Source organism: Mobula birostris, chromosome 14, assembly GCF_030028105.1.
Source record: "Mobula birostris isolate sMobBir1 chromosome 14, sMobBir1.hap1, whole genome shotgun sequence".
NCBI classification, from domain to species: Eukaryota; Metazoa; Chordata; class Chondrichthyes; order Myliobatiformes; family Myliobatidae; genus Mobula; species Mobula birostris.
In genome coordinates, this window is record NC_092383.1 from 64,503,913 (window position 1) to 64,524,507 (window position 20,595).

The following is a 20,595-nucleotide window of genomic DNA, read 5'->3' on the forward strand; positions in this document are numbered from 1 at the left end:
TTTGTAACTGAGTATAAGTCATTTAGCAACACACACAAAATGCTGAGGGAATTCAGCAGGCCAGGCAGCATCTATGGAAAAGAGTACAGTTGACGATTCAGACCGAGACTCTTTGGCAGGACTGGAGAAAAAAAGCAGAGGAGTAGATTTAAAAGGTGTGGTGGGGTGGGGGTGGGTGGGAAGGGGAGAGAGAAACACAAGGTGATCAGTGAAACCTAAAGGGGGAGGGATGAAGTAAAGAGCTGGGAAGTTGGTGAAAGAGACAGAAGGCCAAGGAAGAAAGAAAAGGGGGGTGGGGGGGGAGGAGCACCAGAGGGAGGTGATGGGCTGGCAAGGAGATAAGGTGAGAGAGGGAAAAGGGATGGGAAGCGGAGAAGGGGTGAGGGTGGGTGGGGGGCATTACCATAAGTTCAAGAAATCAAAGTTCATGCCATCAGGTTCGAGACTACCCAGATGAATTATAAGGTGTTGTTCCTCCAACTCATCATGATAGTGGAGGAGGCCATGGATAGACATATCGGAATGGGAATGGGAAGTAGAATTAAAATGGATAGCCATTGGGAGATAACACCTTGTCTTGAAATCATAAAAGGTTACAAACATCCCACCCTGCAAAAACTCATTTCACAGAGGTAGCACCATCAATTTGCGGGAGGCTCCCGGAACTTCCGGGAGATGTGGGATGTCTGCAATAGACTCCTATTAGGCAGGAGTACACTTTAGGGTAGTCTGGGGTGACGTACGTTTTATATTTTCTTTTTTTGGAACACTCTGCCATGGCGCGCATGCACTCTCTCTCTCTCGTGCCTGTGCTTTCGCTCTTGCACTCTCTCTCGCACTTGCTCTCAAAAAAATTGATTTCCGGGATATTGTATATAACTTGCGGGCATCAGGAAGCCACTATCAATGTGCGGGAGACTCCCGAAACTTCTGGGAGAGGTGGGATGTCTGAGGTTATATAAAGAAAAGTTCATTCTTCAATATTACTGAATTAAATTTATTTTACCTATTTTCCAATATATGTTAATTACAGTTACTGAATTAGACTTGTGTCTAATTAGACTTCTTATGGTCTTATAAAGGCAGCAGATTGGGGCTGAAAAGGAAAATAGATCAGCCATGATGAAATAGTAGAGCAGACTCGATGGGCCAAATGGCCTAATTCTGCTCCTATATCTGATGGTCTTGTAGTGTTGCACAACATACTGCCCAAGACAGACCTCAAAGATGGATCCAATAGTTCAAATGTCCTCACCACTCCATAGCCCTACAAGGTACATTTCTGTCCTGCCTTGCACCCGTCCATGCCCACCACCCTGAGTATTCCAGCCTCTCCACATGGTTTGCTCTTGTCCCACAAGGCTTCTTGCTGGCTTGCACTTCCATGCTCAAATGCTCATTGTTTTAACCTTCCAGTTTTGTTTGGTTTTTGAATCGCTTTCTATTTGAACAGTCCCACTGAAGGGATGGTCTGATACTCTGTCACTTTGCTCCACAGTGCAACAGCCTTCAGAGCTCTGCTGAGGTGCAATGACTTGAATTTATAAAGGGACCAGTCAAATAAAAGTGTTCCCACTCACTAATCAGTGGGAGGTTTACGTAATTTGGAAAATAACCTGGGGGGACACTGATGTCCTTAGCTAAGTAGTAAGGTGCAGTGGAGATAGGGCAAATGGAGTTGCAAGTGGAGCCAAATGTCAGGCAGCAAGATGGCAGTGCATAGGTGGAATTTGGGACAGGGAGGATTGGAATTCAAAGTGAGCCATTAAGTATACAGAGAGTGAAGCAGAGAGTAGGATGCTATATGATCATATGGTGGTCCGCGCCTGTGATGCTACTGCAAGTAAGTTTTTCATTGCTCCTGCAGATACATGTACTTGTGTATGTGACAATAAACTCAGCATTGACTTTGAGAAGAGTCAGTGAGGGCAACAATGAGAAAGATAGCAGAGAGGCAGTAAGGAAGAGACAGTGCAAGAGCATTGAGAACAAAACTATGACCAGAAGTATCATTTGTTTATGCATGTCTGAAATAAAACATATTATTTTCTGGTAGATGGTTCCAAGGTTGTCAAGCTGGGGAGTGGTAATGGGGACAAGCTCCCACTACCTAAAAGTGCTCCTCACGGCGCACGCCTCAAATAGCCTCTGACAACCACGTCCAACTCCTGGCCTTCTCGTGTGGTTTAGCCTCTAAGCCCGGCAGAACTGATTCTACTGACAGCAGACAGGGCGAAGGCAGGTCCTGGCGCCTAAACACCAGTGTTTCAGATAGATGGACCTCATCAGCCTGGGAAGGCAGTCCATCTAAGAGAGGGAAAACTCTGATTTCAAACCTCTGCTGCCTTTGCGGCCGTACCCACTCACGGGAAAGGCTTCGGGAGTAAACCCTGAGGACAAATCCAGAGCTGGAGTCCCTAAGGCAGTCTGACGTTGCCCTCAACCTCATTCTGGCAACTCCTGCGATGACACCGGTGCCAAGCTGTGTCGGCCCTTGCCCTTCCCTTGGACAATATCGGTGTCGTGGAGAGGGGAGACTTGCTGCATGGGCAACTGTCGGTCTTCCATACAACCTTGCCCAGGCTTGCGCCCTGGAACTTTCCAGGCACAGATTCGTGGTCTCGCGAGACTAACGGTGCCACCACCAGATGGCCCTTGGAAATGGTTTAGAAGAAAATAACCTTCTGGGAAAAAAAGTTACACAAAACTATGCTCTATGAATGGCAAAATAGTACATGTCCCCAAGGTATTAAATTAAAAATAGAAAATCTGGAAACTTCCAGCTTGTCAAACAACATATCAGAGAGAGGATTATCTTTTGTCAGGTATTAGGATTCAATCAAAAGGTCAACATCTAAGCTTAGAAATACCTTTTGCTGTCCACATACTGCTGAACATTAACAATTTTTTCATTTCTGATTCACAGCTAATCCACTTCAGCAACATTCAGGAATCCTTAACAGTAAATATGCAGAGTGATAGACCTAAACTGTTGATTTCTGACTAAATTTACACAACTGCAATTGTTAGCACACTCACCAGTTCTTGGGGCCTCATATTGAAGAGGATCCTTTCTGCATTTTCAGTGTCATACCTACTTTCCATAAGTGCAAGTAAAAGCTTGGAAGCATTGTCCTATTACAAAAACAAAAATGACAATTATGTAGGTCCTGACACCTTCACAAAGCGAAACTACTTTCATAAACTCTGATATTTGGTCTTCATCTACAAAACTTCCTCCTTGGAATTTATTGTGGATATTCATGTTTCTAAATTACTATAGAATTTGTTTTAGATGTGTTAATCTGAATTATACTTCTTTGTATTTTTCTGGTTCACTTCGCAACACATCATTAGAATACACATGGATAGGCTGTTATCCATCAATCACCTTCACACATACCACACGTTGCTCGTTGACCTAGTTCAGCTTAATAATCAGTATCCATTGCATATATTTTTGGGAGATTCTAAATGGGATTTTTAACCGTCAACACAAGTCAAAATTATCTGAAAAGCCATTAAACATAATGAAAATCAAATCATTGATCCAAATCACTCAAATTCTGCACAACAATCACATCACAGTGTAGATTTAATTCTGTGGATGGAATCTGTGGCTGGACAATGCTGCCCAAATCATCACCAGCACCAGCCTACCAGCCATCAAAGATGTATATACAGAAAGGTGATAGAAAGGGGCCAGTAACATCACCTACCCTACTCATGGGAGGAGGCTATGTAGCATTAATACCAGGACCACCAGACTCAATAACTGCTACTTTCCCCAAGCAGTAAGGCTGATCAACACCTCCACCCATTAACCCGTCCTTCACACCCCATCCACCACTACTTTATCATTTCCTGTCAGTCACCTTATGTGCAGACATTCCTGGCTGACCATCACTTCATGGACATACAGTACAATCAATCTCTGTATATTGCCTAATATATTTATATTAATTGTGATTTTATTATTACTGTGTTTTTTATCATTTGTAGGGGGGATTTTGTGCTGCATTGGATCTGGAGTAATAATTATTTTCTTCTCCTTTACACTTGTGTACAGGAAATGACATTTTACAACTTGGAATCTGGACTATTTTTGATCAAAGCTCTACTTACTTTGAGCCGTAGCACCAGGTCCATCCTGTACTTGCAAAGCGGACTGATATCGTTCAGAATTAATGCAGTAATAATATCAATGCCATTACACTCATGCGTTACAATGCATGTCTAGGAAATAAACAAAATCAAACCAAAATGTCTTAAGGCAGTAAGTAGGGAGACCATTCAAAGTACTTGACTTAGTACTTGACTTAGTAAAGCTGCATCAACCAATATAAACAGTTTTTAAAGATCTTACAAAAACTTTTCACCCCATGGGAGAGGGAAGTCCCTGTCCTCACAGTCCTACAAAAACCAGTAAAACTGCAGTTAAAAGAAGTAATGATTCTGTGCTTAAACAAACGTCCATTGAGAGCTTTAAACAGTATGTAAACAAGCTTCCACATATAGAGTTCCAATGATGGTCAGGAGTGAGAACTGGTTTTCTCTCCCCGGTTACCTGAACTGCTGACTGATTCTTCTTTCTCTTGGTTTGTAGTGTTTTTGTAACAGTTGTATCTATTATCCCACAAGAAAACTTTTACACTTTTAAAAGGTCTTGATTTGAATTGAATAGGTGCTTGATTTAGAAGGGCATCAAAGGTTATGGGGAGAAGGTAGGGCTGAGAGGGAGAATAAATCAACCATGATAGAATTGCGGAACAGACTCAGTGGGCCAAATAGCCTCATTGTGCTCCTATAGTATGTCTAAAGGTCTTATGCTCCAATAAATACTTGAAGACACAAAAGACTGCAGATGCTGGAAAATGGAACGAAAGAAAAACTAGTGCAAAAACTTGGGTTGAGCACCTCATGCAGAGTGTTGACCCATATGCCAGCTATCCCTTTGCCTACTCAAATGCTGCTTGACCCAATAAGATCTTCCAGCAGTTGTTTTTTTTTTGCTGAATAGTTGCTTTGGTTTCAAAAATGAGAAAGGAACTCTAACACAACATTCTCTTCAAAAACTCATGCTCATGCTTCTTTCTGCTGAGCTTTTATCATTTAAAGCTGATAACCCTGACATAGGAGAATACATAAAAAGGAGTGACACCACACTTATATTTTATATTTAATGTTAAAGATAACCCTTCTATACCAATATTTCAAAATTAACTAGTAATGATGTGGGTACAGTTCAGCTATGATGCATACCTGGTTCTCAGTGCAAGGACCCTGACAATACTCTGTTAGTGTCTCTAGTGTCTGAATAATAAGAAGCACATTATTTTCATTGATATACAGTCCAAGCAACCCCAGACCTCCAGTCGTGCTTCCACACATGATATCCAAAAACTGCAGCGTCTCACACACCAAGCTGTAATTTGTCTTGTTGTTTTGACAGCGGAGGAGATTCTGTTGAGGAAAAGTACATAACTGATCAAGAAATAGAAAAGAAGAGCCTAGCAAAAAAAACAATATGTGAAGTCTGATGCAAGCAAGACTTACACAAGAAAACAGCAACAGGATTAGGTGATCTGTATGACATGGTACATTCATACTTCGTATGAAATGCGTCATTCATAATGAAATCATTATAGTAAATCAGTCACGATTGAATGATGGAGCAGAGTCAAGGGGCCGAATGGCCTAATTCTGTTCCTATTTCTTATAGTCCTACGGTCTAAAATGCTTGAATTAGTAACATCATAAATGCTTTCATGCATATCTATGGGGTAAATGCTGGAAACCCAGCTGTTGGGCTTCAGGAGGCCAGTACATGCAGAAGCTTTCAATGATTTTAATGCCTGGGGATTTTTTGTCCATGCACCTTTGATTTTTAAAAATATATTTTGGCTGTTCAGAAAGTAGTGGGTACGATCACAGCCTGTGTTTGTAGTATTACTTTGGGGTTCGTTGACCTCCATCTTCTGTCCTTTAATAGTGATCACCCAATAGGTTTAGGTGAGACCAGTTCTAGTTTCATCCAACTTCAGTGGAAACAACCTGCTTGCATTTTGCCTGTCTATACCCCTCTGCTTCTGGGATGTCAAGCATTTTAGACCACAGAACATACGTATCTTTGTATCACATGTAAACTTGGCAGACAAAGCTATCAATTCTGTCGTCCAAATCTTTGACAAATAAAGAGAAAAGAAGCTGTTCTAACACTGACCCCTGCAGAACACCGGTAGCCGGTAGCCAACCAGCACAGGGCCCCTTTATTACAGCTGTCCTTCTATCGATGCTAATATCTGTAGTGTGATAACGTAGACTCTTATCTGGTTAAGCAGCTTCATGTGCAGCACCTTGTCAAAGGCCTTCCAAAAATCCAAGTAAACTACATTCACTGCCTTCTCCCCATGACCTTTGAAACACTATTTTTTCTTTTCTCAGATAAGGGACACAAAACTGCTCACAATACTCCCAGTGTGGTCTGACCAATGCCTTACAAAGCCTCAGCATTACATATTGCCTTTATACTGTAGTCCTCTTGAAATGAATACTAACATTGTGTTTGCCTTCACCATCAATTTAACCTGCAAGTTAACCTTCAGGGAATTCTGTATGAGGACTCCCATGTCCCTTTGCACCTCTGAAATTTTAATATTCTCCTCATTTAAAAAATACTGTACACCTTTATTCCTTCTACCAAACTGCATGAGCATACACTTCCCTACACTATATTCCATTTGCCACTTCCATGCCCATTCTCTCAATCTGCCTACGACCTTCTGTGGGCTTGCTGCTTCCTCATCACTACCTGCCCCTCCACTTATCTTCATATTGTCTGCAAACTTGGTCACAAATCCATCAATTCTGTCATCTAAATTAGTGACATACTGTGTAACGTGAAAAGAAGTGGGTTCAACAACTGACCCCAGTGGCACACCACTAGACACCAGTTAAGTGCCAACCAGAAAAGGACCCCTTTATTGCCTCCTGTCATGCAGCTGATCTGTGGTTCTTTTTGCTTTGGTATGTCTGATGCACAAAGACCTTGAAGGAAAACTGTGTAACAAAGACATTCTGAATTAGGCCTATACGTGATGTAAACAAAACACAGAATGTATGGATAGAATCATACAGGATGGAAGCAGGTCATCAGCCCACCAGGTCTAGTAGACACCCACCTGTATTAATCCTGCCCATAATTTTCAATACAATTGCTCATCTCAACACCTCTTACATGCTTCCATCTCTCTCCGGGTGAAATAGGCCTCTCAGGTTCCATCTAATTTTCCTACCCCTCTCCATAAGTCTATATGCTCTGGTTTTACTCACCAATGACAAGGGAAAAGATGGCTACAATCTGTGCTATCTACACTCCTCATCATTTTACACACCATATCCACTCAACCTCCTCGCCTCTAGGGAGAACAGAGCCAATCTCCCTTCATCACTAAAACACTGTTCCCCCAGCAACAGCCTGGTGAATCCCTTTGGTACCATCTCCAGTGCTGTATTACCTTTCCTACAGTGTAGTGATTAGAGCTGCATGCAGTTCTCCAACTGAGGTCTTCATATATTTTCTTTATTATATAAAGTTGGATCTCAAACCCCCTGCTCTAGTATTTAGTGCCATGACTAATGAAGGCTAGCATCAATTATGCCACCTTCAAGAATCTTTGGACTTGCACACCAAGGCCTCTCTGTTTCTCAGTACTCCTTTGCACTTCACCATTTATGGTATATATTTTGACCTCATTAGTACTCCAAAAATACATTACCTCTGAATTATCAAGGTTAAACTGCATTTGTCATTTCACCTTCGTAGATATTGATCTGCAGCCTAAAACATCTCTTCGCATTAACAAATCTACCAAAATTAATGTCATCTGCAAACTTACTGATTATGCCATCGATATTGATATCCACTACATTCAGATGCATTGCAAGCTGCAAGGATCCCATCACTGAAACCCAGTTGCTGGCGTCTAATCACAAAAACAACTCTGTACCATAACTCTTTCTCCCTTTTCTATAGCCAAGCTAATTTTGGAACTATTTTGCCAATTTACCCTAGATCCCTCGGGTACTAACCATTTGGACCAATCTCCAATGTGGCATATTGTGAAAGGCCTTACCAAAGCCTATTTAAGCCACATTTACTGCACTGCTCTTGTCAATACACATTAATACCTTCTAAACAAACCTGGTCATATTGTCCTTCACCAGTGACACCAGTTCATTTCCCACTGCTGTCTAAGGAATTTGTACTTTCTCCCGGTGGCCGTGTGTGTTTCCTCCACGTGCTCCCGTTTCCATAACAGAATGGTTAAGAAGATGCTTTACTATGAGTGCATAATAAAGAACTTCATTTCCCAGTGGGAATGCGGGCACCTCACCCGGAACCGGAAGCGACAATGGTGAGCTGGTCGCACGCACTCAGTGTTGAGCAGCAGTTCAGTAATAAAACATAATATAAATCCATGCCAAGCTTTTCTTTATTAAGAACAAACAGAACAGTAGGTTAATTGGTAATTGGGATGTGTGGGCTATTGGCCTGGAAGGGCACATTACAAAACTATACATCTAAATACAAAAACCTTAAAAAATTGTTTGTAATGTTAGAATCTGTGCATGGTGACATAAGACACTCTGTAATCTAACCTGAAGGTTACTGTTATGGTTTTCACACAGGAGCTGTAGAAACCGTAGGATGGGCTGCATTACTGCCACTGCTGCGCTCATTTCATTTTCTTTTTGCTGGTGTTCATTATCTACCGATTTTTTCATTGGTGATCTGCTATGAGCAGTTGCCATCAAGACATGGACATCTTTTCCTAAATGGGAAACAAGCAATGACTGAAACTCATCACCAATAAAATTACCGCCATCATGCAGCATTAGTGTCAAGCGCATTACATATTGCATGAAATTCCTTTCTTTGTTGTGAGAACAGATGTGAATGATTCATTAAAAGAGCAAACATCGGGGTGATGCAAGGTGTTAATGTGTTCTCAATTTTGCACAGTGTGATGTGAATAGCTTGGAAGCTTTATGATGCTACTTATTTGAATCCCCTATGTTTCCTTTATTGTGATACTTTTGACAACCACAGAGACATTAAATATAAAACAAAGCAATTATCATGTGGTAAACATAGATTTTAGAATCTGTGTTGTCATTGCAATCTTGATTGATATATTATTCACTAAATCAAATTTTATGCCAAAGTAACCCATGACTCTTTATAGATCTCAAAAGTTTATGATACTTTTCTGATGATTTGAATCGCACAAATAAAACAACTCTAGTTTAAAAAAAAAACACTTCTCTCCTTAAAAGAATATCACTCAGAGTGGATAACATCAGGAGATGGGATCAAATGCTGTATTCAGACAAATTTGGAACAGGGAGGGCCAAATTATCTGAAGAGTGGGAAGATAGGTGTTCTAGAGGGAGGTTCATGTTGCTGATCTAGGTGTATGTCGGTTGTTTGCACTCTGACACCAGACTGCGTCACCGCTTGCAGAGGCATTCCTCCACTTCTTCCATTGCCCCCTCCAGAGTTATGTTAAGAAACAGCTCTGCTTGTTATTAGGATCGTGAACCAGTCTGAAATCCACTACTCTGTGACAAGCAACAAACACCATATATTGCAGTGCTGATAAAGAGCAATTTATGTGAAGTGGTATCTGTATCTCCACAAAAACTATATCTCATCAGTACTCAAAATATTAAGCCTGCAGATCTCTGTTTTATACCTGCAGGTGAATTCAAATTATGGTGATCAGAAATTGCGACCAACATTATACACTGAAATCATACTTCCAAACAGTCAAACCCTTCTGAGATAACACTTAATTAGAATTTATTTTCCCCCTTTCTCTCAAATGTCACTGGCTGATCTACATAAACTGTACGAAACAGTGTCTGGGTCAGAGAGACCACATTCATGATGATCTTTAGTGACTTAGCAGGACAGAAAACTAAATGTCAAAAAAAAACTCTGACCTTTCTGAACACCTCCTGGGATGGCTTGTGTTTTGTCCTGTGCATCTTTCATCACTTTGCTTCCCGGCTCATTCATATTGACTGAAACAGTTGCTTTGATATCTTGGTGAGCAGCCTTAATACGATTATGAAGCACTTTAAAAAATTTCTCTGATTTACTGTCACCAGTCATTAGAGCATAGAAGGAATTCTGAAGACAAAATACGTGTATATTAGCAAACGTGCTTTTGGAAGTCCCATAGATTAAATGATAAAGGTCATTTAATTCAAATTTAATTCCCTGTCCATAGCATTAAAATGCTTCATACTCTGCATCTAAAATTAATTTCACTGAAGCCAATGGGAGATACATTTCAAGGTACTGATGCTACCACACCATGCTTGTCGCATTGATAACCAAATTTCTGGGCAATAACCTTGAAGTCAAAAGGTCATTTTTGTATAGCGATATAGCTGAATGCTGGTAGAAAGATGAATTCAAATTCCTACATGACTATTGGAAAATATCAGAAGTGTAATTTCAAGGAATGGAAGAGTGTTCTTTAGAAAAACTAGTATTTAAATAGCTGATAAAAGTCTTGACTTCCACTCAAGAAGACACCAAGCTGCGGTGTCTGTCAAGGTCGTGGCACAGACTTAATTTTTTTTAGGTTTGTAGGGATTGTTTAGGGGACAAAGAGGGGAGTTAGGGGTCAGGGTAAGGTTTAGGTATAGGGAAACAAGGGACTTTGATGTCAGTGTGAAGTCCAAGTCTCCGCTCCATGCTTCACATTCGAAAGCCAGCAACGTGGAGGTGTGGTAAAGGACATCGGGCTAGCAAGTGTCTCGCAAGATAAGGGTTGGTGGCCCTTCAGATCAGTGTGCCTACCCGGTGTGGCAGGTCCCAGCATCGGGGGTCGTGCTGGCAGGAGGCTGAGGGTCTGCAACACCCTAGCACATGAGTAGACAAGTCTGGACTTTAAAGCCTGGAGTTTAGGGTCCCATCATCAGCAATTGCTGGGGTTGATGCCAAGTTGAAGCCCGAATGGAAGCCTGAGAGTCCAGGCCCATTGGCTGAAGTCCTGGGTCTGCAAGTCTGCGAGTCCACTGCGGAAAGTCAGAGAGCTGATGTCTGCGAGCCCACTTTTCCACTGGAACCTGGAGGCCCGGAGGCAGTCTGTCCTGTGGTTCAGTACTATCTCGGTGTGTGTGTGTGTGTGTGTGTGTGTGTGTGTGTGTGTGTGTGTGTGTGTGTGTGTGTGTGTGTGTTGAAGGTGAAAAGGGGCTTGTTTTGTTGCTGTTTTCCTATTGTTATTGCTTGTGTTGTTCTGTAGAACATCATGATCAAGCATGTTGGCACTGGAATACGTGTCCCCAACACACCTTCAGGTTATGTCGGCTGTTAATACAAACAGCGCATTTTACTATATGTTTCAATGCAGATGTAAGAAATAAATGAATCTGAATCTGAAAAATTAACACATGAAGAGGTGGAGTGTAGGATATATATGCCTAACAAGCACCAAGTTAGTTATAAAATTCTCTTATTTTAAACAGATTATATAATTTGTTAGACAGAAGAGACGGCAAATGCTGGAATCTGGAACAACAAACAATCTTCCGGAGGAATTCAGCTGGTAGAGTGAGGAAGAAAGGAATAGTCAGTGTTTCGTCAAAGCTCGACATCAGAACTAAGGGAGAGTGGAGATAGCCTGTATAAAGAGCGGGGGGGGGGGGGGGGGAGTAGTGAGACAGGTGTAGAGGTGACCAGTAGACTGTGAATGCAGAGGATGAAAGACAGATTGAGTTAGGTAGTGGAAAGGGCAGGAGTGCAGACAGAAGAAGGTGGATGATTGATGGAGGCAGACAAAGAAGAGTAGGGAGATAGAGCCAGGGCAGGAGAGGGCAGGTTGAAGGAGGAGTCATTTGAAAATATCTATTGTGTGGCGTATAGGATGCACTAGTCATTCAGCTTGCCTGCGCTCCAGCTCAGCCAGGTACAGTAAAAACTACCACAGAACATCCTAACAGAACAATTCCATCTTACTCAAGCAACACACAAATACTGCTGCAGGAACTTGATTGGTCGGGCAGCGTCTACAGAGAGAAATGAATAGTCGCATTTCAGGCTGAGACCGTTCACCAGAACTGGAAAGGAAGTGGGCAAAAGCCAGGATAAAAGGGTGCAGTGAGGAAGGAGCAGCTCAAGGTGGTGGGTGATAGGAAAATCCAGGTGAGGGGGACGATAGGTAGGTGGAGGAGGAGGAGAGGAAGAGACGTAAGAAGCTGAGAGGTGATGTTACTGCACTGTCACAGGTCAAATTCACATGGGAGAGAAAGGAATGATACTGTTAACTCCAACCTATGAAAATACAGTCACTATCGATCGCATTCTAATTTATATGAATGGAAGTTCATTATTTCAATTTATATTGAGGCACAGAGGTACTTATAACTGTTATGGAGACTATTCCAAGTACCTGAATTTCTGTGTTCCCTCCATTCAACAGGGCAATGGCCAATAAAACACTCTCATGGAAAATCTTGTCACTTTTGGAGTTTATGATGAGATCTGAAACCAGTTTTGTGGCTCCTTCTCGGTCAAGACGGCACTGGATACGGGCTATTGGATTATCAGAATCTTAAACAAGAATAAAATTGAACCTTAATATTCTTTGAAATTAAATTACACACATTTACTGAAATAATCTGACAGAAACATTTGGAGAATACATTTCCATTTGGAAAATAAAGTTTTGCAATTAGTTGCCATTATATGAGAATCGGAATGCAACTGGCATTCAATGTAGAAACTCATTGTTGGTCACTGGTGCTAAACAGGTGTGGGAAAATTAGTCTCTGTCCTTCTCCCCTGCCAACAATCAGTGAAGTTGGTGGAACTGAATATCAAAACTGGAATTCAGTCTGATTTGTTTTACACCCTCTTCTAGGCAGCGAAGACAAGAACCTTTTACAGCAGGCTCTTTAAAGTCATATAGAACTGTCACCAATGCCTTTTCAGCAAAATCTTTCAAAGCGAAGCAAAGCATTATCAGTGATCTCTCCGAGATCAACACTTCACCAACAAGATTCCAATTTGACTCAACTGCACTAGCAAGCCGAATACATTGTTCCTACCAGGAGAAAGATGCCCCACTCAAATTCTACCACAAGATATCAACAGGAGGACAACAGAAATATTATAAAGATGTTCTTATGGAATCTTTATAAAAATATAAAACTCTGACCATTTGGTGGACATCCCTGGACACAGCTGTTCAGAATGGACATGGAAAATGAAGATGGCACCAGGAACCTCATTTAATCATTGGGAAAATAAAGAAGTCTGGTGGAAAATGTCTAAGGGGTTCCCACATATCCACCCTGTCAGGAACTGCCTATCCCTCCTGTGGCAGATTCTGCAGCTTGGCTTCATAAGCCAACTCAGAAACCTTGAATCTCTATTGGAAATTAATCATCCTCAACCCAGAGGAAGGATCTATAGAGCAGGAGAACCAATACAATAGCATCAGTTTGGTGTTAATGATAAAGAAAAATTTTAATCAATTTATTCTAATTTATATTCAGTGACCACTTTATTAGGTACACCTGCTCATTAATGCAAATATCTGATTAGCTAATTATGTGGCAGTGACTCAATGCATGAAGGCCAAGAGGTTCAATGTTGTTCATACCAAACCTCAGAATGGGGAAGAAGTGTGATCTAAGTGATTTTGACGGTGGAATGATTGGTGCAGATGGGGTGGTTTGAGTATCTCAGAAACTGCTAATCTGGTACCTTCATGTACAACAGTATCTAGAGTTTACAGAGAATGGTGTGTAAACCAAAAAAAAACACATCCAATGAGCAGCAGTTCAGTGAGCAAAAGTGCCTTGTTAATGAAAGAGGTCAGAGGAGAATGGCCAGACTGCTTCAAGCTGACAGGAAGGCAACAGTAACTCAAATAACCAGGCGTTACAACAGTCGTGTGCAGTAGTGCATTTCTGAATGCACAACATGTTGAACCTTGAAGTGGACGGGCCACAACAGCAGAAGACCACAAATGTACACTCAGTGGCCTCTTTATCGGGTACAAGAGGTACCCAATAACGTGGCCAACGATTGCAAGTCTTCATCCAATTATATTCGGTAATTCCATATTGATTCCACTTCAGATTATAAATTACAATCCAATAAGTACAATGGAGCCACTATTACCCAACCTACACAACAATGTAGAATTGTCACCAAATATTTTGTGAGATGACATACCATTTTTTTTCAAAAGCACAGCTGTGGGTTACATCCTCTCTTTCTGTGAAGTTGTTGTTCAAACTGAATCAATACTCTGTGAAACCTTGCCTCAGTGTAGCAATTTCGCAATGTCATTCTTCACCACTCCAGAGTGCAGCAGGAAAAGACTCCATAATACTTCATTTGCTATTTTTCTTGTACCTTGCTATTTTTCTACTCATTCTTTGGCTGGAGGCCGACCAATTTGAACAGAGAGAACTACAGTTTGGATAGTCCAGACCATCCATTCTGTTATGATGGATAACTAAGTATTCACTGCAGTAGAATCACAATAGAAGTGTGACTTAATTGAGTGACAGCAGTTTGTATTTTGTAAGTACCTGCAGAGCAAGGATCGTTGGAGTCGTTTCTTGAGTTTGACTTCTTGTTACAAAGGTAGCTACTCAGAAGAGTTTTTCTCAACTCATCTCCCTGTGGGAAAAGAAGCAAGAGATGAGGCACTGAAGTTAACAGTTCGCACACACTTGCAGCCACTTCAGTCACCCCTTCTGGATTAGCTAATGTGTCATCTTAACAGTAATGTCCTTATAAATTTGAAAGTTTAAAATGATTTGATATAATTTTGAACACTGTCAGCCCAGGGCCGTGGAGAATCCTGTCTGCTGTTTTGTATTGATACCTTTATATCAAAATAATTTCTTATAAGCCAAATTCTTTTCAGAAATATTAGTTTATTGGAGAGTCGATTTTTTTCACCAAAATCGAATGTGGCTTAAGTTACAAGTAACACCCCAAGAACTTCATATCAAAATGATACATTGTTGATTTTTTTCTCTGTGGGTACCTTTATTAAAAAGCAACCAACCCTTTCATCAGTAGTTTTTATTATTTATTTATATATTTATTTATTTAGATACACTGCCTTCTGGTCCTTCCAGCCATTCCACCCAGCAATCCCCTGATTTAATCCTAGCCTAATCACCGGACAATTTACAATGACCAACTAACCTACCAACCGCTACGGCATTGGACTGTGGGAGGAAACCGCAGCACCCGAAGGAAACCCACGCGGTCACAGGGAGAATGTACAAACTCCTTACAGACAGTGGTAGGAATTGAACCTGGGTCGCCCGTACTGTAAAGCCTTGTGCTAACCACTATACAGCACCTGATCTACCTTCCTGCCAAATCACCAATTCCCTCAAATACCTTTGTGTCCAAAATTATATTGAGCTATAAAAAAAAACTAATTATATGAAAATCACAAATAAAACTGCACATGTTGGAAATCTAAGATAAATAGAGAATGCTGGGAATACTCAGCAGGACAAGCAGCATCTGTGGAAAGAGAAACGGTTAACGTTTCAGGTCTTGGATCCTTCACCTGAAAATGGACATGAAATACTAACTCCTCTCCTATCAGATTTCTTCTTCTTTAACACTTGACCATTTCCACTTATCACCTCACAGGTTCTTTCTTCATCTGCCCCTCCCCTACCCACTTGGCTTCACCTATCACCAGCCAGCATGCTCTCCTTTCCTCTCCCCCCACTTTCTTATTTTAGCTTCTTCCCCCTTTCATTTCAGTCCTGATGAAGGGTCTCGGCCTGAAACACCGACAGTTTGTAAGGAAAGAATTAAATGTGATTCCTTCTTGGTGTATGCGAAAGTAAAATGGCAATCTGTCAGATAAAATGGTGTTAGCGTGTAGTACACAGAACATTAAAACTTAAGAAATAGGAGCAGGAGTAGGCCATCTGGCCTGTTGAGCTTGCTCCGCCATTCAATAAGATCATGGCTGATTTGGCCATGGACTCATCTCCACCTAACTGCCTTTTCCCCATAACCCTTAATTCCTCTACTATGCAAAAATCTATCCAACCTTGTCTTATATATATTTACTGAGGTAGCCTACACTGCTTCATTGAGCAAAGAATTCCACAGATTCACCACTCTTTGAGAAAAGCAGTTCCTCCTCATCTCCATCCTAAATTTACTCCCCCAAATCTTGAGACTACGTCCCCTAGTTCTAGTCTCACCTACCAGTGGAAACAACTTTTCTGCCTCTATCTTATCTATGGCTTTCATAATTTTATATGTTTCTATAAGATCTCCTCTTATCCTTCTGAATTCTAGACAGTAGAGTCCCAGGTGACTCAACCTCTCCTCATAATTTAACCTCCTCATGTCTGGAATCAACTCTGGATAGTGGGATTTGTTTGTTTATTTATTGAGATACAGTGCCAAATTGCCCCTTCCCCACCTACGAGTCGTGTTGCCCAGCAACCCCCCGATTTAATCCTAGCCTAATCACAGGACAATTTACAATGACCAATTAACCTACCAACTGTTACATCTTTGGACAGTGGGTGGAAAACAGAACACCCGGAGAAAAACCACATGGTCACAGGAGAACGTACAAACTCGTTACAGGCAGCTGTGGGAATTGAACCCCGGGTTGCTAGTGCCGTAAAACGTTGAGCTAACCACTACGCTACTGTGCTGCCAAGAAAGTACAGGTTTTGAGAACCAGTCCACAGCAATGTTTTGAGAAAGTCAAGGAAGTACAAGTCTGTAGCCTTAAGAGTGGAAAGCAGTGAAAAACATGTTTGTCTGGGCTAAAAGTCATAAGAGTGGGGGTGGGGGTAGGGGTAGGTTCAGCTGGTACCACCAAGATGGAAAAGTACTAGTGTAAGAGGGTTTGAAGGGTATAAAAAGGGACATTTTCTTTGTTGCAAGGGGGGAGAGCTTTCTTTTAGGCTAGATGTTGGCTGGTGCCAGTGCTGAGATAGAGAACAGTACATCGGGCCAGAGTCAGTGTTAAAGAGAAAGCAGACTGCGTGTAAGATTGTTGGGTTTGTGGTTTACCTCTGATATTGCAGAGATCAGCTTATTTAGTGAATGACAAGTATTATTTCAATTGCTGTATTGCTACAACTGTAGGCATTTATTTTCTCTTTCTGCACTGCATTTGTGCTAGTTCTAATAAGGTGTTTCTTTGTGGTTTAATACGTGCAAAGTGTCTCCTTTGTTTGCGGGCATATGCAAATACCCTGAGCTGAATGAGGAAAGAATGCATAATGAATTTTAAAATATTTTTTGTTACACTGTTTATTCATTTTCATACATGCTGCCTGACCTGCGGAGTTCCTCCTGCCTTTTGTGCCTGTTGCGATGAAATGCTGACTCTTTCTTTATCCAAAACCTGAACTCCACTATTTTCTATTTGTTTAAGCTGTGTGCGAAACTGTGGTATTGATACGGTGCATTTTGCGGTACCTGGTATAAGTAACAAGAGACACATCTGAACATTTTGCTTTTACCCGAGTTCCAAAGTCACTTTCTTTGACCAACATTGCTTGAAGGATGCGGAGAACTTTGATACAAAGCTTCTCTTCTGTTGACATCAGGTTTTTAGTGTGTTCAATTAGCCTAGAAAAATAAGTGGATAAGTAAGATTTTAGAGAAATAAAGATTGACACAATTCATTTCCAGCTTGTGTTGCAATGTGAGGCTTGATGTCTCCGATGTATGCAGACACTGCAAGTTACATTGGCATTACAGTGGAAAGCAATTCTTTTAATGCAGAGGCATTTGGCATTGAGCACAAGGACAAGCGACAATTGATTAAGTTTTCAGTCCTCTCTTAACAAGTCTTCCCTTTTTTCTCAACGTGAGTTTGAAACACACACAACATCATTAAGGGTAATTCGTCACTTAGCTGGTGATAGGCTACGCTAAGGTGTCCATACATAGAACAGTCTGAAAAAGTGACACACCCTTCAGCTCATGATGTCTGCACCAACCATGAGGCAAAACTAAACTAACCCCACCTGCCTGTTCATGTACCTATAATGCCTCTTAAAATGACTCTTCTGCTTTTGCCATGTATTTCCGCTCAAACTCACTTCAAACTAGACTCTAAACAGGAGTAGGAAAGATGGTCATCCAGTTTCTGTGGTTTTGAAACAGATTTGAAAAAACCTTTTCATCCAAGAGTGCAGGTAAAGCTGCTAAAAATCACACCTAGCACCCATTACCAGTTAGCAATACAAGTTTTGTACTCTAAAAATTTCACTTTTGAAGGCTTCCCACTTACCAAGTACAACTTTGCTGGAAAACCGGGTGTACCAATCCACATCCTCTCTGATACCATCAAAGTTGACCTTTCTCTAATTTAGAATTTCAGCCCGTGGACAACGTACACAAAGTTCAGTCACCTGCCCTGCCTCATCCGCTAATAGCGGGTCAAATATTGCACACTCTGTCATTGGGACTTCTTTGTACTGATCATGAAAACTTTCCTGAACACATATAACAAACTCTATCCCTTTCACAGTATGGGAGTCCCAGCCAATATGTGGAAAGTTAAAATCATCTACTATAACAATCTTATGTTTCTTGCAACAGTCTGCGATCTCCCTACAGATTTGTTCCTCTAAATCCCTCGGACTGTTGGGTGGTCTGTCATATATCCCCATTAGCCTATTCATACCTTTCTTATTACTCAGTTTCACCCATAATGCCTGACTAGACAAATTCTCCTATCTGTACTGACTGAGCACTGACATGGCATTTTCCTTGACTAGTAACACCACCTTTCTTCCTTTAACCTATCCCGCTATGCCATGTCTAAATCAATGCAACCCCACAATATTGAGCTGCCAGTTCTGTACCTCCTGCAACCAAGTCTCACTAATGGCTACAATATTATAATTCCACATGTTGATCCTTGCCCTGAGCTCATCTGTCTTTCCTATGATACTTCATGCATTGAAATATATGCAGCTTAGGACAGTAGTCGCATCTTGCTCTACCTTTTGATTCCTGACTGTCTGAGATCTTAACAGCATCTGTCTCCACAACCTCTCCACTTCTGGTCAATGTGGTATCGATAGCACAGAATATAATGATGATGCTATAATTGAACATCAAAGACAAAGTGTCCAGACTTTCTTCAGTTGAGAAGTTAGGTTGCACAAATATTACCTGCTCCTAACAGCCCTGCCATGTTATACTGATGTGGGACTAGTTGTTTTATTAACAGAGAATAGATCTGTAAACTGTGAAACCATTCACAAAAACAACTTAATTTTACCAAAGTAAGAGTTGAAGATGATTGGATAATCATCATGCAACTTCTAGTTCAGGGTCCTGGGGCCCTCCAACATCTTGTTACGTCAGGCATGACTCCAATAATTGAAGAGTCTTCATCATGTGACACAACCCAATCACCACCAGATGTCGCTCCTTCCTGGTATCACATTCATTGACAACAACTGCTGCTTCCTCTGTTCAGTATTTAGCCCTGGACCCGAACACGAGCTGTGACAACAGTGTCAGTGAGTCGGCTTTTCACGGGGTGGCATGGAAGCCTAGCGGTCAGTAGCACCAGAAACCTGGTGGGGGTTCAATTCCCGCCGCTGTCTATGAGGAGTTTGTACATTCTCCCCACGACTGCATCTCTGTCCTCCGGAAGCTCTGGTTTCCTCCCACATTCTAAAGTAAATTAATTGGTCACATGGGTGTAATGGGTGGTGCAGGAAGGGCCTGTTACCGTGCTATCGTCATCGTCGTGGCTATCCCTCGAGGTCGAGGATGATGGTCTTCGTTCTGAAGAAGTGGCCCACAGAGCGAAGACGCCTGTGCGTGTATTTGTTTAACATATACTTGATGTTGCTCTCCAAGAAGCACACGATACTTCACAAGTCAACCAACTGATTCCAATGGCATGGAAACCACGACGATTGGAGCTGATGGATTTGTTGCAGCCTTCATCCGTCTTCACAGCCATTGAGTTCAAAGTAACTTCGTCCGTCTGTTCCACCGTTGAGGTCTTGGTTGGATTGTTCATTGTCAGGGACCTCACCCTTGACCTTACCACCATGGGTGACCCTACCAGGAGCATAGCTCTAGGCGGCATTGCTCTCGGGACCACAGGACCACACAAGCTTCTCCACCACGACAAGGTGACAATCCACGGAGAACCGTGCTATATCTCCAAATAAATAAACTAAACGTGTTGACTATTCATATTGCTATTCACATCTCATGGTACTCCACAGCTGTGGGGTCAAATGGGCAAACACAGCATCTGATTTTCACAAGCGATCCACCAAACACGATAGGTGACTAGTTAACAGGCAGACGGTGCCACCAACAGTATCACCATCTTCAACCAAGACATCCTCAGAATTAGTTTTATTTCCACATTGCCAATGAATCTTCACAACTAGGTTCTGTAGTGCTGTGGAAGATTGTGAGCAGCAGGTAAGAAACACAAGAGATTCTGCAGACGCTGGAGAGCCAGAGGTAGAGACACAAAAGACTGGAGGAACTCAATAGGTCAGGCA

The 20,595-nt window shown here is 41.6% G+C and overlaps 1 protein-coding gene across 4 annotated transcripts in view; it reads right to left on the reverse strand.

Annotated features, from left to right (window-relative positions):
• The window catches only part of itpr3 (inositol 1,4,5-trisphosphate receptor, type 3), a 299,458-nt gene that overhangs the window by 40,890 nt on the left and 237,973 nt on the right, over positions 1-20,595 (reverse strand). For all 4 annotated transcript variants that reach the window (XM_072278612.1, XM_072278613.1, XM_072278611.1 and 1 more), the window contains 8 exons: positions 17,566-17,674; positions 14,623-14,713; positions 12,468-12,628; positions 10,009-10,198; positions 8,662-8,834; positions 5,263-5,463; positions 4,126-4,236; positions 3,040-3,135 (listed from right to left, as the gene is read on the reverse strand). In XM_072278612.1, the coding sequence (XP_072134713.1) occupies positions 3,040-3,135; positions 4,126-4,236; positions 5,263-5,463; positions 8,662-8,834; positions 10,009-10,198; positions 12,468-12,628; positions 14,623-14,713; positions 17,566-17,674 (1,132 nt within the window). The remainder of the gene's footprint in view (positions 1-3,039; positions 3,136-4,125; positions 4,237-5,262; positions 5,464-8,661; positions 8,835-10,008; positions 10,199-12,467; positions 12,629-14,622; positions 14,714-17,565; positions 17,675-20,595) is intronic.